The 15,066-nt window shown below is 43.9% G+C and overlaps 1 protein-coding gene across 2 annotated transcripts in view; it reads right to left on the reverse strand.

Annotated features, from left to right (window-relative positions):
* Window positions 1–7,191: 7,191 nt before the first annotated feature.
* Window positions 7,192–15,066, reverse strand: part of ZNRF2 (zinc and ring finger 2) — a 60,527-nt gene continuing 52,652 nt past the window's right edge. The window contains exons 4-6 of one of the 2 annotated variants that reach the window (XR_008448712.1): window positions 14,431–14,508; window positions 12,437–13,066; window positions 7,192–7,522 (exon numbers count right to left, since the gene is read on the reverse strand). Coding sequence is in view for 1 of the 2 variants with exons in the window: in XM_054059549.1 (XP_053915524.1) it covers window positions 14,451–14,508 (58 nt within the window). In the remaining variant the exon portion in view is untranslated. Of the gene's footprint in view, window positions 13,067–14,430; window positions 14,509–15,066 lie in introns of both variants that reach the window. The other variant, XM_054059549.1, reaches the window with a different exon arrangement.

Consider the following 15,066-nt stretch of genomic DNA (forward strand, 5'->3'; position numbering starts at 1 on the left):
AAAATCCTTCAAGAAACAATTCTTCAGTTGCTGATGAACCCACAAAACCTTGGCAGGCTGGAAGAAGAATCACTGGTTAAAATGCCAAACCAATGAACCCTCACCTTCCCATCTCACAGATCTGCCCCATAATGGAAAATGTGAAAATAAAAAGGCTTGCCTTGTAGGTCAGAGTTTCTCCATTTCCTACATGGTAGCAGACCTTTCCCAGTCCCCAGTTCTGTCTGCTCTCTTCAGCTGACACATTCTAAAATGACTCATAAACCTTTTCACAAAACTCATAGTTTAGGAAAAAAAAAAAAAAAGAAAAGAAAAGAGAATAAAACCAACTTGGTGTTTATTTTCTTTGTCAGTGTTTTAGTGTTTTTTGCTCTCTGTCCATGATATCAACACTGATTTTTCACAGGGAGACAGATGAGGCTTTTAGACTGTGCCAGAGGAAAGTTGGCTAACTTGAATGATTTCTGCACCTGAGCCATTTGTTTACTGAAGCAAAAGGGCACACAATTACAGATGAGCTGGATTTCAACTGCAAAAACATCTGCCAAAATAAAAGCTTTAAAGACTTCTCAGTGACTTTAACAAAGCAGACACCTATGCACCTTGTCAAAATGTTCTTTTTTAGCACTGCCCTTACGGAGGGAAGGAGATACTGGTACAGGAAGAACCTTCACCAGAGGTGTCATTTGCCTGTGTTGGAGGGACCTGTGCCCCCCATTTGCTCTTATCACTGAATTATTTGCTCATTTACCAGGTAGAAAATATAGTTTAAAACTCCAGCTCCTGTCCTCATTTCACTGATGGACTAAAACCGCAATAAAGTGACCCTGACAATTCCCTCTGAGCTTTCCGGTGCAGATGCTTCAGAGTAAGTTGTGGCAGGATCAAGCCCAGCTCCGTGCAGGACCATATTTGGCATTGATTGTGGTGCCACTGACTATGCCAGTCATAGCTACTCTTTTCAAAGGTGATTTTAGGTTGTGAACGCTTGTTTAGACTGTCTGGTGTTGGCAAAACCAAAGGGTTTCAGAGCAACCTGCTCCCAACTCACCCGAGGCAGAGGGTCTGCTTCACACAGCACATCATGGCTTTGAGAATCTTCTGCTGAGGAAATGGGTTGCTGCTTTGGGAGCCATCGGAGTTTCCTTGTTTGTTGGCACAGTGTTTCAGGCTGCAGTTTGTTGTAGTCTCACTGGACTGTTTGTAGAGCGCATCAGAACAACACGTTTCCAGCTCGCAGTGAGAGCCGTTTGCTCTGATTCAGAGACAACTGCAACTTCTTAAAGTCTTGTTTGTAATTTCCCAAGACCTCTGTACACAGAGTTATATTTTTTCCACTTGTCCACTGTAACAATAAACAGCTTTTTAAAGAACTTGGAGAGACTGCCTGCAAGTGCTTTGGCTTTGCTGAAGCCCTGTCAAGCAGACGCTTGGCTTGATTGAGATGGGAGTATGACAGCCTAATTCTGGCTGTAGATGAGAGAGAGGAGCTGCCACAGCTGGAGAAGGGCATGCACTGCCACCGCCCTCCACGAGGGACCTTTCCAGCAGCAGGTGCCAACCTAGCTGGGGACAGAGAGGGAAAGTGCGACAGCGGCTTAGAGACGCACACTCTGCTGCTATGCTGTGACCCTGTCGTCCTCCTGCCATGCTGACTGCAGGAGCTTTCTGTGTTTCCACCCCCTGCTGCGGGTAAATTCTTGCTGGCTTGAGGTGCAACACTTGCATTTGGCTGGTGCAAGCTGTCTGCTTATGTGGTGCCAGATAATACCGCGTCCTTCAAGAGAGCCCTGCTGCAACGCAGTGCTGTCCTGCTCTGGTCCCACACCACCAGGTCTTTGGGAAAGGATGCTTTTCTGAGCCTGGTTTAGTGCTGCTAGCTGGGTGTCAAGACACCAGTTCAAGACTCGCAGGGTGGTGCAAAACCATGCACTCTTTGCTCCTCAACCACAGCCGGTGCAGGATCCCAGTCACTTTGTCCCATCCTGTGGGAGAAGCACTGAAGGAGAAAGGCCCTGAGAGATGCAGTCCTGTTCCCTATGGCCTCTCTGTGTTCCCTTAGCTCAGTTTGACGAGGCACAACAGAAGCCTATTGCAAAACTGTATAAATGGCCACAGTCAGGAGCAAAGGTGTCAGAGCTGGGCCAAAGGCTGCGAGGGATGGGGGCACCAGGAGGAAGGAGAGGTTACTACAGCAGACGCTCAGTTTTCAACTGATGGAACAAATAATCTTGGCAGCAAAAGGCTGGAGTCTTGCTTTGGTAAGTAGAAAAAAAAATAGCAGGATAATGCTAGGCAAAAAGGGAGGAGCTGCAATCAGGGACTCCTGAATTTACCCACAGGAGACAGTTTCTGTTCACTTACTGGGGGCTCTCAGTTGCCCTGTGGGATGGGTGAGGCTTCTAAAAACATGACATAAAAGCAGTGGTGAGTCCCACCTCACAAGAGGCTGCAGGGCATGCCACAAGTGCTGGGGACATCCCTGTTTTACACTGGGAAATTTGTGTTTGGATCCCCTGTGAATCTCAGCAAGATCAAAGTTAAACAGTGTTTGGTCTCTGCTCCCAGAGGTAAATAGGAGGTGAGGGCATGAACTGCAAAGTTTTGAAACAACTTGCCTCAGGTACAGAGTAGGACTTGAAAGGAGGGATGGTGTTTCAGGTAAAACAACAGCTTCGGCTTCAGGAGCATCAAGACATAAGAGGTCACAGCAGGCAGGTTAGGAAATGAAAACTGGTTGTGTAGTCATCTGGGCGCAAAAACTGCAGCCATTACTTCATACTGGGGAAGCATGGGATGTCTGTACCTTCGTACATCCCGTGCTGGTGGGGAATCCCTGGGTAACTGCATCAGAAATCAGATGCCACCTCACCCACAAAGGCTCAGGGCCCAAGCAGTGTGTTAAGATGGGGATACATTAACCCTTGGCACACAGGACACATGCAGCTGCTGCTGGCACCAGGGCTGCTGAACAGGGAGACTCCCCAAAAGCCCTGGGAGGCTGGGACCTTCCGGAGAAACGCAGAAATGGAAGATGCAGAGATGGATGCCAGGTACAGAAGAAGAGGAACCAGATAGTTCCCTTGCTCCAGCCGTCCTGCTGGTAACCGCCATCCTGTTTTCTCACCCAGCAGAGCTGCTAAGGCAAAGCGAGAGATCCAGATCCCAGCCTCCCCCTGGCCTTGCCCTGACCCTGTACGTGGGGCAGTTCAGGGGCATTCCCAGGGGAATCACTTCACCAGGCACAATTTTCCTGCTCTATCGCCTCCTCCCATTCTCCTGCCCCAGATCCACACGCTTTCACAGTCTCCACCACAGCAACCCTGCTTATCGTTCCCTGCTCACACACAGCCCCTCCCGCCATCCCAGTGGGACCGACAAGGAAGGGGCAGACACTTTCCCCAAGCTTAGTGCCCTCAGCCAGTGACCATTCTGTGCAGCACAGGAGCATCTGGATTTGAGAACCTCCACTCAGAGGTGTGGCACCTGCCCTGTTCCAACCCCCAGCGAGGGCGGCTGGCCCACGAGGTGGCCACTGGTGGCACAGCTGATGGCCACTTCTACCACTGCAGTGAGTGGCTGCACGTGAGAGAAAACAGGCCCCGGAGTAGAAGCGTCTCAGTTGCTCCCACAGGGAAGAGAGCTGGAGCTTCAGCTCTAGCCAGCCCTTTGCAAACAACTGAATTATGCCCAACCACAGGCGTGTGGGGATTCATCCTGTACACTCAAAGCAGCAACTTAATTAGCTGCTAAAGCCTCGTGAGCTGGGAGACCTGGACTCACAGGCTGGAGCAAATAAAGTTGTCAAGTTTTCATGCTCCTGTTACCTGCCAGACTCTTTAATCCTGAGTTTAGTGGATGTTAATCCCAGCCCAAGTGACTTGTGGTGAGGAAAGCTGCTCCCTTTTGAGGTCACCTGGGTCCACTGAAGCAGGGAGCAGGTGAGGAGACCCCACAGCTGCATGGTTGTCATTTTCCTCAGTGACCACACTGGTCTGGGTTGGACAGAGGGTTGGTGTTTTCTTACTCTTTGAAGCCGGCTTAAAGAAGGCACTAGGAGGAGAAAGACGGGGGGAGTCTGTTTTAAAATTCAAACAAATGTTCAAACAAAGAAATCCGTAAGCAGGGTGAAAACGAAAAGCGGGGCAGGAGCTCGATGCAAAATATAATTCCAAAGATAATGGGCCAGATCCAGAGAGGCACCAAGCACCTGCAGCTTCCACCAAGCTCAGCCGAGGATCCATCCCGATGCTTTTAATATCTGCCTCCTCTTACGCTCTTGCCTTTATGAGAAGTGAGTCATCTTGCGTCAACTGAGGATGGGCTTTATACAATTATTTATTTATGTCAAACTACTCCCTGCCCCCACGCATCCCTGATCTCATCCCCCTCAGAAAACAGATGCTTTATTAAACAAGGGCTGGAAAACTCCATCTCACTTGGCTTTTGCTGAGGCTCCTTGTTGTCCAGTGACTGGCTGGTGAGGAGATGGCGGGCACAAGCTGCGCAGCACCTCGCAAGCAGTGTCCTCTGGCCTTGTCTGGATTTTTTGGACATGGACACACCTCTCCCTGCAGGATAGGATGGAGCTGGGCACCTCTTCAGCTAAATAAACTTGCCAGGGGACCTTGGCAGAGACCAGCAGGCTCCAGCCTAACCCTGCACCACCACCCCACCCCCCGCCAGGCATGGACATTGCTCAGGTCTTGTAGCCTTAGAAGGAGCACAAGAGCTTCCAGCACAGGACACACAAAAGCCAGGGGAGAAAATGCTCCTGTTTACCTCCAGCTGCTGCAGGGAACTCTCCTATCCCTCCCTGCTTTTGTTGCTGCAAGCTGTGTGTTTTAGTCCCCTTCCTGCTAAAAGTAATGCTGCATCCAGAAGCAGACACGGACCACTGGCTGCACCAAGTAACGGTGTGTGGTAGCAGGGTCAGATGCACACAAATGTGCAGCATCACCATCTTACATTGACAGCCTCCGGGAACAGCCCATGGCTGGCACTGCTGCCAGCAAGGCACCCCCTCGGGGCAAGCAGTTTGGGGCAGAAGTGACATGTCCCAAGTCCCAGCACTAGGCAGGAAGGTTGGGAAATGATACCAACAGATGCCACTAATTTAAATTCCACACATGAAATCCTGTACCTACTGAACTGGAATGATTTCCAGCAGATTTTCCTGATGCAAAGCCAAACAAGCCTCTAACAGGTTATTAATTGCTTCCATAACACAGCTCGAGACCAAGGAGAAAAACACAGGAATTGCTGGCAAAAAAAGGAATTTGGGCTTCCCAGAAGGCGACTGGGGAGGCGGAGGGGAAGTTACACTAGAGATATGAACACATTCCTTAGTAATTATATCCAACTGTCTCTTGGTGCAGACTTGAGTAATTCACAAATTAAAACTATCATGTCCCACAGAGAGAACTGCAAGGGTCATAACAGTTGTCACACTCTAACAACAGGTTCAGCTACCCCTGGCTTCTCCCAGAAATGAGGCAAACAGGGATCGACATCCAGTCTCAGAGGGACCTATGCCATAAATCTTTGCATCACGTTCCACTAGCAGCTACTTCCAGCCTGCTCACAGCCTCCCAGGTTGAGCTGCAACACACCAACGGGAGGTGTTCTCTGCCTGCAAAGTGAGCTCCTTTCATTTTCCTCACCTGCATGTGACCTTGGTGAAATGCACTTTGGTTTTGCTCAAATCACCTGCAGTTCCACTCCCAATGAGTGTAGTGGAAGAGCTGTAAAATCACCGTGTTGATGGTGTGGTTCTCTGCCCTTGCCAGAGACCTCAACAGCTCAACTGGAGAAACATTTCATCTCTTTGGTGGCTCTGGGCAGAAATTCCCTCCTTCTGCACTGCATCTCTGTGGGAGCCTGTTGTAATAGCATCCTTCCAGCTTTTGAGGGACAGATGGGAAGGAGGACATCTTGGCTTGTATCAGAAATGGGGTCACCAGCAGGTCCAGGGAGGTTATTCTCCCTCTGTACTCAGCACTGGTGAGACCGCACCTTGAATACTCTGGACCCCTCACCACAAGAAGGATGTTGAGGCTCTGGAGCGTGTCCAGAGAAGAGCAACGAAGCTGGTGAAGGGGCTGGAGAACAAGTCTTACAAGGAGCGGCTGAGAGAGCTGGGGTTGTTTAGCCTGGAGAAGAGGAGGCTGAGGGGAGACCTTATTACTCTCTACAACTACCTAAAAGGAGGTTGTGGAGAGGAGGGAGCTGGCCTCTTCTCCCAAGTGACAGGGGACAGGACAAGAGGGAATGGCCTGAAGCTCCGCCAGGGGAGGTTCAGGTTGGATATCAGAAAAAAATTCTTCACAGAAAGAGTCATTGGGCACTGGAACAGGCTGTCCAGGGAGGTGGTCGAGTCGCCTTCCCTGGAGGTGTTTAAGGAACGGGTGGATGAAGTGCTTAGGGACATGGTTTAGGGAGTGTTAGGAATGGTTGGACTCGATGATCCAGTGGGTCCTTTCCAACCTGGTGATTCTGTGATTCTGTGTTGGTGACTACTGGGGATGAGAAAATCCATGCACTGTCCAGCTACAGGTACACTGGTAGGGAGTCAGGTTTAAAGAGGAAACTGCAAAGCGCTTTGTAAGGAAGCTAGAGTAGTATTTGGGTAGAGGACACTGGATGAATGAGCAGCGTATTAAGTTAGCTTGATGCTTTGATAGAGCTTTCTCATCCCTAGTGATGAAAAAGGGCTATTTGCAATCCCTTTCCACTTCTCCTTTTTCTTTTTAAACCACCCATGAGTTTCCCACCACCAGACCTAGCAGCTATAATTTATGCTAACCTTGAAGGCCATCATGCCTGCTGAACATCACCAGAGGCCACATCAGCCATAGACACCGGCCCCTGTAGCAAAACAGCAGCTACATCAGCTTGGCCAGGTGGATAAAAGCTGCTCCACAGGACACGTGAAGAGCACAGAGGGCTCTGAGGGGGGCCAGAGGCTGGCCCAGAGGGTCTGCATTCCTACCTGCAGAACTGCAGACAGGCGAGATAATAATTTCCTTTCTAGCTGTGACTATTCAGCACGCATTGCTTTTCTGCCCTCTGCTTCAGCCTGGTCTGTCTGCAGCACACACCTACAAAAGCTCTGCCCCACAGCGATGCCGCTTTCACTAATGCTTAAAAAAAAAAAAAAAAATCACATGGAAGTGTGAAGAAAACTGTGCTTCAAAAGATTTATTACATATATTTGTACATATTTTACATGAATGGAATGTTAAAACATACAACCTAAAAATCAATAAAAAAATATTTTCATTCATGATTATGTACTGGCAAACCGCTGAAAAGAGTACCTTTGAACAACTGAAGTCAACTTGCAATCATACTGCTCAGTTAAAAAAAAATACAAATATGTTTTACATTAGACATCGCAAATTACATTCTGATTTCTGCTCCGGGTAATGAAGGAAGACATCTTGTCCATTACCACTGCGTGTACGGGTGGCATTTCACAAGCTAGCACGGAGTTTCCTCTAACTTGTGGGCAGGGTTAGCTCTGTGGGAAGAGATGTATAAAAAAAGGGAATATACACTCCGCTCCCTACCAGCAGGTACCTGCCAAAGGGTAGGAAGAGCCAGAATGAGATTCGCAATCAAGTGGTAAGGTTACTGCTGGATCACCACTTGTCCTGTGTGATGCTGCAGCTTTGAAAATGAAGTATTCCATTAGAACATCCGCTCTACAACTAAGCCACTTCCCTTCTTCCTTGAAAGTTACAGTGCTTTGGCAATATCAGCTAGGAGAGAATTCTTGACTGTATGATAATGAACACTTCAGCCTCATCTTAACATATACAGGAAAAGCACAGAATCACGCTTTGATGTCTCTACCTTTTTGCATTTCACACCTTGAGAGCTTGTGACCAGTCATGTTGAGAAGTGTTTACTATTAAATATAACAAATTAGCAATAAAAGAGACAGATTTGAGGGAAAACAAGAGGAACAGGATTCAGCAACAGATTATGTTCTTGCAACGTCGGGTTACTTACACTTGAAACTCTGCCAGAATCAAGCAAATCCTACTTATCATTGCAAAATCTTTGCCAAAGCACACCCAAGGGCAAAAGTCTTTCAAACAAACATACGTAGATTAAAACCTGCCAGAAAGACCAGCTAGTGGGCTTGCTGCCTTCTCCTTCTTGTACACTGGCAATTTATTAGTCTGAAGACAAAACCAAGTCCAACCTTTTCCAGGTACAGGATATTCCTACAGTGGTTTACATGGGCAAATGTTCAGCAACTTGTAATGCCGCACAGTGAGGTCATTTGACAGTTTATACCATCAGCAGCTCTTACTTACTTGAGAAATGGCTTTACAAAACATGATGCAGCGGCTTAGGAAGCTACTGTGGGAACTACACAGTTGAACTGTGTGGTGAGATAACTAAATACAACTTGAGACATTTTGAGAGCAAGGACTGTTTTCCACCCCCCTCAACAGGCTAAAACATCTTCAACCTGATTTTCGAAGCAGGTTGATTTACAGGCAGAAACGTCGTAGAAGTTTTAACACAGGAAACAAAAACTAGATGCAATTCTATTGTGAATTTCTCACACAGTATTTTGAATGACAAGAAGTGGTATGAGCTGATGACACTGCTGCAGGAAAACACACTTTTGGCTAGACTGTAGAAAAACCCCTAACGAGCCCTCCACTTCCAGCTACAACCTCTTATTACTTTGATGGATGCCAATGGAAAGCCTGTTCAAAAATTGAGGAGATATGGCCTAAAATGTATCTTATCTTCAGCTAGGAAGAGGTGAAGAGATTGATACTCAAATGACTTTTGAGCTTGGAAGGGTGGAAAGTGAATCATAAAAATACAGCACTCATCAAAAAATTAGATAATACTCTGCTGGCAAAGGTGAGCTGCAAGATCCATAGTAGCACTTCTGCGTTCCCAGGTACACGGTAGTCTCTCCGTAGGAAACCAAGTCTTTCCTTGGTAGGAAACTTCCAACTGTACAGCAAATTTAGGAGGTACGAAACAGCAATACCAGATTTGCACAAAAAAAAAAATTCTCTTTCAATATGGGAAAACAGCTAAAAAACTCAAAACTCAGAGAGATCATTGCCTACATTAAAACCAACTTATGCTTTGTTGCTGTTTAGGTGCAGAGAGCAGTGACATTCAAGTACCACGTACCCTGCTTTTGGTGGAACACAGAAGAAATGGAGCAAGTTTCTCAAGCCATCACATGGAAAAGGCAACATACTAAAAGCATACATAAGCACATCTTATGTACTAGATGTTATCCAATCTGAAACACCAAAGATCCACGTTTCTGATTAAAAATTATTTTCCCCACATTTGCTGAGATTTTAGTCTTCTGGGAGTCGGTTTTACCAGCTCCCCAGCCTTTCAGCAAAGACTTAATTAAAAAGCCAGTGCTCCTAGAGTTAAGAACTAGGATAAATGTATAAATCTCAAGAGTAAGTCATAAAATCCCCTTCACATCATAAAGAGGGGGAGCAGAGGGAAAAAGGTCACAAGTATCCACCCACATCTTTGTACATTACCTACACATTTTCCATTTCAAAATACTACAGTACACTTATCCTTGAATATGAAGTTTAAATTCATTACAAATAAGACCATCTGTTCTACACTTTATTCTTCCCAAAAGTAAAATACCACAAGTTTGCAGTGCACTTTGCGTTTTTGCTTTTACATCCCACTGAACTCGTCGTTGAATGTACACGTTGAAAGAAAATTAGCTACCTCCTTCAAAAGAAAAGTGTTACTATAGAGATACTGTTACTATAGAGATGGGCCAATGGGTGCCCTGTGCTGACAGTAGCATGGCTCTCTTGGTATCATATGGAGGAGGAGGGTTATGTACAGTCCAACTGACAGCCACCTCCACTATGAGCTTCCAAACACAAGTTGCTACTCAAGATACATGGGTATGCTACAAGTTCAGAAAAATCTCACATTTCAAGACAGCGTTGAGTCTACTCTTCCCCTTCTGGCAAGCAGCATGTTTATGGCAGACCTGAGTACGGAAATTATTTCACACCCTTACATACTTAGGGAAGATATAGGCCAGATGAGAGAAGATACTCTGAAATAGGACAGAATTGGCAATCTCAAGATGTTCACAGGCAAAGAAGCATATCACACCGTAATTTAAGTTATTGCTTCTTGTGGACAAGTGTGGTATTCCTTGATTGAGAAACAGGACTTGCTTGGTGTTTATTTTCCCCTTCTGAAGCACAGTGACTCAGGACCACTGTGAGGACATTTTTAAAACAAAGGTTTTCCCTATGACTAGAACTACATCTACAGCATCATCTTCACCAATTGGCCAACACAACTGGTGATAGAAAGCTTACATAGGTGAATTTTCACAGGCATTTTCAAACTCAAGCACCACTCTGATGCTTCCAGGGTCATTCTAGGCTTGGTCTCTATTACAGGTTTTGATACAAGAAAACCTCCCATAGCTTTCTGGAAAGATTCATGGATACCAAGAATGCCAAACTAGGATCTAAGGCTGACCTTGTATCAGTTCCTCAAATAATCCAAGGTATTGCTGCTCTACCATGCCAATGAAAGCAGAAACTGACTCTTGCCCACAAAGCCACACGTCAACATGGTTGCTAACAGTGCTTTTCAAACATTGGTCCTGAATGTAGGACAGCAGTGATAACTGCTGGGTCTTTAAATCAGCTACTTGCATCTGAATACATGAAATTAAGGTTCTTGGGAAAGAAAAAAAAAACCAAACCCAGTAAATAAATGAGAAATATGAACTACCAAAACTGAGCTTAAGTTGTAAACAGATTTATGTTCATAACATTTACCTACCTAACCCCCAAGCCAAAGGCTACCTATGACCTCGGAGCACAGGACACCAAAATACTTACCTACCCCCTTTACATTATTACAGGTGAGTTTCTGTAGGCATGAAGCCAACCGTAAGCGTTATATCAATGCAAATGGAAAAGCTTTAAATTCCTGCTGTCTTCTGAAAGTAAAACATTGGAAAAGTGGGCCTGCAGGCAACGCCACTATTTGAGTATTACAGGTGCTGTAGTTCCTCCCCTCCCTCCTTCCCTCCCCTCTCCCCCATGATAATACAAGGCAACACAAATATTCTCGGCTAAAAAGGAATTTGTACAGGGGACGACTGTACATTTCATGTGACTACAGAACTGAAACTGTGACAAAATGATGCTGCTCCCACTGAATAAGAGAATACAACAGGGCCCCATAAGTAACAGGTTCAGCTGACACTGGTGATACAAGCCCAAAAATGTAGAAACTGCACTGGCAATTACAATTATCTAGTTTGGACTCCTTTAGATTTGCACCATAACAAAGGCATTTTACAGAGCAACATTCAGGAGAAAATGTTATCCAGGCAAGAACTGCTCTGCAAGCAAGACAGGAGAGTTTAACACGCACTGCCCTTGTTCTCCAGATAGCAGCAATTGCTCCTATTCTTTACCCTTTTTGATATGAATCACAGTAGCAACAGAGAGAAATACGTACTTAAACAAAAAAAGAAAAGCAGAATTATGTATGTACAAGACAAATGTTCGAAGTGTTGAGCAATTTCGTTTAACTATTGAAACCCACTAAAAATGCTGTTGCTAATAAATATTCATAAACTCTTCCCTGTGCTGTGAATTCAGAAGCTACTGATTATTTCTTGATACAAAAAGTATGCTTTCTAAGCCCTGATATCTGTTCCAGTTTATAGTCTTTCCCCCCTCCTCCCTCATCTTTCTTTTTTTTTCCATGGACTGTGATACTTTATGGGAACTAATACTTATCCACAGTTTTACTTGGTGTACCCCCCGCAGAGACATCCTGTGCTTTGCGGAGCCCTGGTTATACCAATATAATACAGTAAAATAATAATAAATTAACAAATGCAGATGCATTTAAAACAAAAGAAAAAAAAACCAAGACATGCTGTCAAATGCTGGTCTCTACATGAAGAGACCAAGGATTTAAATGCAAGTACTACAGATCCTGCCATCAAAAAAACATTCAAGCAAGAAAACAAAAACTTGTAAAAACTAAGCACAAATCCCACCTCGATGTTATCTCACCCATGCCTACAAAAACCTCTTGCTGTGCCCACATATGCAGTTATTCATTTACACTCAGGAGGCAGCCTGGAGATGAGAGTAGTACAATAAAATAATTACCTGAAACATTTTTAAAAAAATACCCGTTAAACAAATTTCTTTAACTGGCAGCACTTAAAATCAGTACTTCTTCTTTTTTCATATTTAAAAAAAAGTTGCATAGCTGTAAGATTTTGCTTTGCTGCATTTTTTGTTGTTGTTGTTTTGACTCACAAGCAGTAAAAGAGAAGTTTTAGTTACTTAAATAGCAATACAATGTGCAGATTTCAACAATCTCTATAGCTTGATCAATATAAATTAGTTACCTGTCTTGGTTTTACTCTTTGGACTGCATTGTGACACAGGTTTGGTTAGAAAATCTTGAAATATAGTATTCCTACGCAGAGAAGTTTGTTTTCTGTTCTTGAAAAAAAGTGAAGAACGTAAAACAGGGTGTGAATTCAGTAAATTAAGGTCACACTATTAGATCACATTTAGTTTGCCATTTACTCTTCTTCAGCCGACAAGAAGGTGAGAACGTTCCCATTCAAAACTGGGGCCATCCTCCTGCAAGGGTCTCAGATAGCACGTATCGAACGTCTCCGCTTCCACTTGAGGCAGTAGGAAACATGTCCAATAACCCGCTTCTTCACAGAACCAGAAGTTAGGCTGAAATAAGGAACTTTGGCCTTCAATAAAAAATAGCGTCAGTAATGTCTGTGGAGAGTCGATTGTTACAGAATGTGCAGCATTTTCAAAATCCCTGTGTGTCCTTTGCATGAGCGTTTGGTATACCGAGCACTACTGGCACATAACCGGCATCTGCAACGCTTTTTTCCATGTCACTGTCCATCTTTGCCTTTATCAGCCACAAAGAACTGTAAGTCTCAAGGCAGGCACGCTGTGTTCAGCAAGGGAACCTCACATCTCCTATATTTTCTGATCAGTGGAAGCAGCTGTTGAAAAAGCAGAAGACAAAGTACCATCATCTCAGATATTTCACTATAGAACACACACAAACAGCAGGAGCACAACCACCACATTTTCCTTTCCCTCTTCCCTAAGCCCCCGCTTATCACTATCTCTGCTGTGAAAAAAAAAAAGCAAACAGAATTTAACATGAGGTTAGACACCCATGTGCACATACAGACAAATGTGTTCATAAACAGCATGCGGACTTCCTCCCCAATTCAGTTGCTGGGGGTAATACAGGAAATGCGTTTGTTATTAACTTCAGCTAACAGCGCCCTGAGGTTAAAACCAATTGTCCCTGTAGCAAGATGCCTTCATTCAGGTTCTCTCTGCTACTTCTGCAACAACCACAGCACTGCAATGTGACCTGAAACACAGACTCATGCTCTGACGCCAGATGAAACAAATGGACAAAGAAATGAATAACAGAAAAGTTGTGGATGCTCCAACCCTGGAGGTGTTCAAAGCCAGGCTGGATGGGGCTTTGAGCAACCTGATCCAGTGGAAGGTGTCCCTGCCCACGGCAGAGAGGTGGAACTGGATGATCTTTAAGGTCCCTTCCAACCCAACCCATTCTATGATTCTATGAAATGGAAATGATAAAGTCTTCAGATTATTTTTTTTTATTTCCATCAGAACAACAAAACCAAACCCTTAGCTACCAGCCAGAATTTCAGATACCTCCATTTCTCTAGGAATTATGATGACTGTGTATGTGTTTTGAAATGCTGAGGGGCAGTAGTTTAATGGAAGATAGAGCTTTCAAATTAGTCAACTAAAAGAATAAATGTAACCTTTAAACCTTTACCACTGATTGCAGATATTCGATCATTGATACAAAACATAAGCCAGGAAAAATGTGAAGCTCCACAATGGGATGGATAAAAACATGTAAACATTTTATCTATTTATTTATTTTAAACATTCTGGAATACATTAGCATGACAGTGGTTTTGAAAACACCTAGTTTCAACTTTTTCATATGATTCCAAAGCTTTCCGTCAGAAATAAACGCCAGTAGTCATGGAACAATCCAAAATTACACAATTGTATTATTTTGTTTCATTTCCATGGAAAAAAATACTCTTTAAAAGTTGATGCTAAAGCTTTATTGGCACCGAGTTGCCATTTTCCAGTGCTAAAACTGGAAACATCATTTCAGACTATGACATTTAAGGATGCAGAAACCTTTTATATATTGCAATATGCATCAATACTTACTGATTAATATTGTAGTTCTGAGACAGAGTAACAAATCCACAAATTTGAAAAAAGATAGCACAAAGAATTATTTCAGATAATCAAGATACTTATTGTTGAAATGTACGCATCTAAAAAGAAATATTACCTAAAAACATGAATCTTGTCTTAATCTGATGGATGCTCAGGGCAAGATCTATTTACTTCAAACCATTCATCTATGCAGCTGTGGGATGCAAAACAAAAATGAAAACAATTGGCATGAAAATCTTGCTAACAGTAAGATATGAATATAAATTTCTCATAATTTCCATAAGTAGAATTTTACATTATATAAAGAAGTATATGTATATACACACATCATTGGAAAATTTAATAAACCACAGTAATATCTGGATATCAAACATTGAAAAATGAAATTTCCTAAGAATTAAATTTTCTAGGGAAGCATTTTAAAAGTTACTATCCAGCTTTTATACACAGACCACTTCGCTACTAACACTATCATCTTGTTTATTGCAATCATTGACACTTTACTTCCTGGACTTACAGACATTTCTGTAAACAAATACAAAATAGGGTTAAAAAATGTTCTTCCTTCTTCCCCTCAAGTCTATTAGCATTTGACAAAACTTCAGTACATACAACCTAAGCTCCTTAGCCATGACATGATGTGTGTTCCTTCCCCATACAGGTGAATTTGTCTTATAGATCCTGTGGGCTCTTGAGAAAGACTACAGAGTAAGGAAAACTGACCTAAAATACATTTGGAGAAGATGCAGAA

This window comes from Cuculus canorus, chromosome 2 (genome assembly GCF_017976375.1).
Source record: "Cuculus canorus isolate bCucCan1 chromosome 2, bCucCan1.pri, whole genome shotgun sequence".
Lineage (NCBI taxonomy): Eukaryota > Metazoa > Chordata > Aves > Cuculiformes > Cuculidae > Cuculus > Cuculus canorus.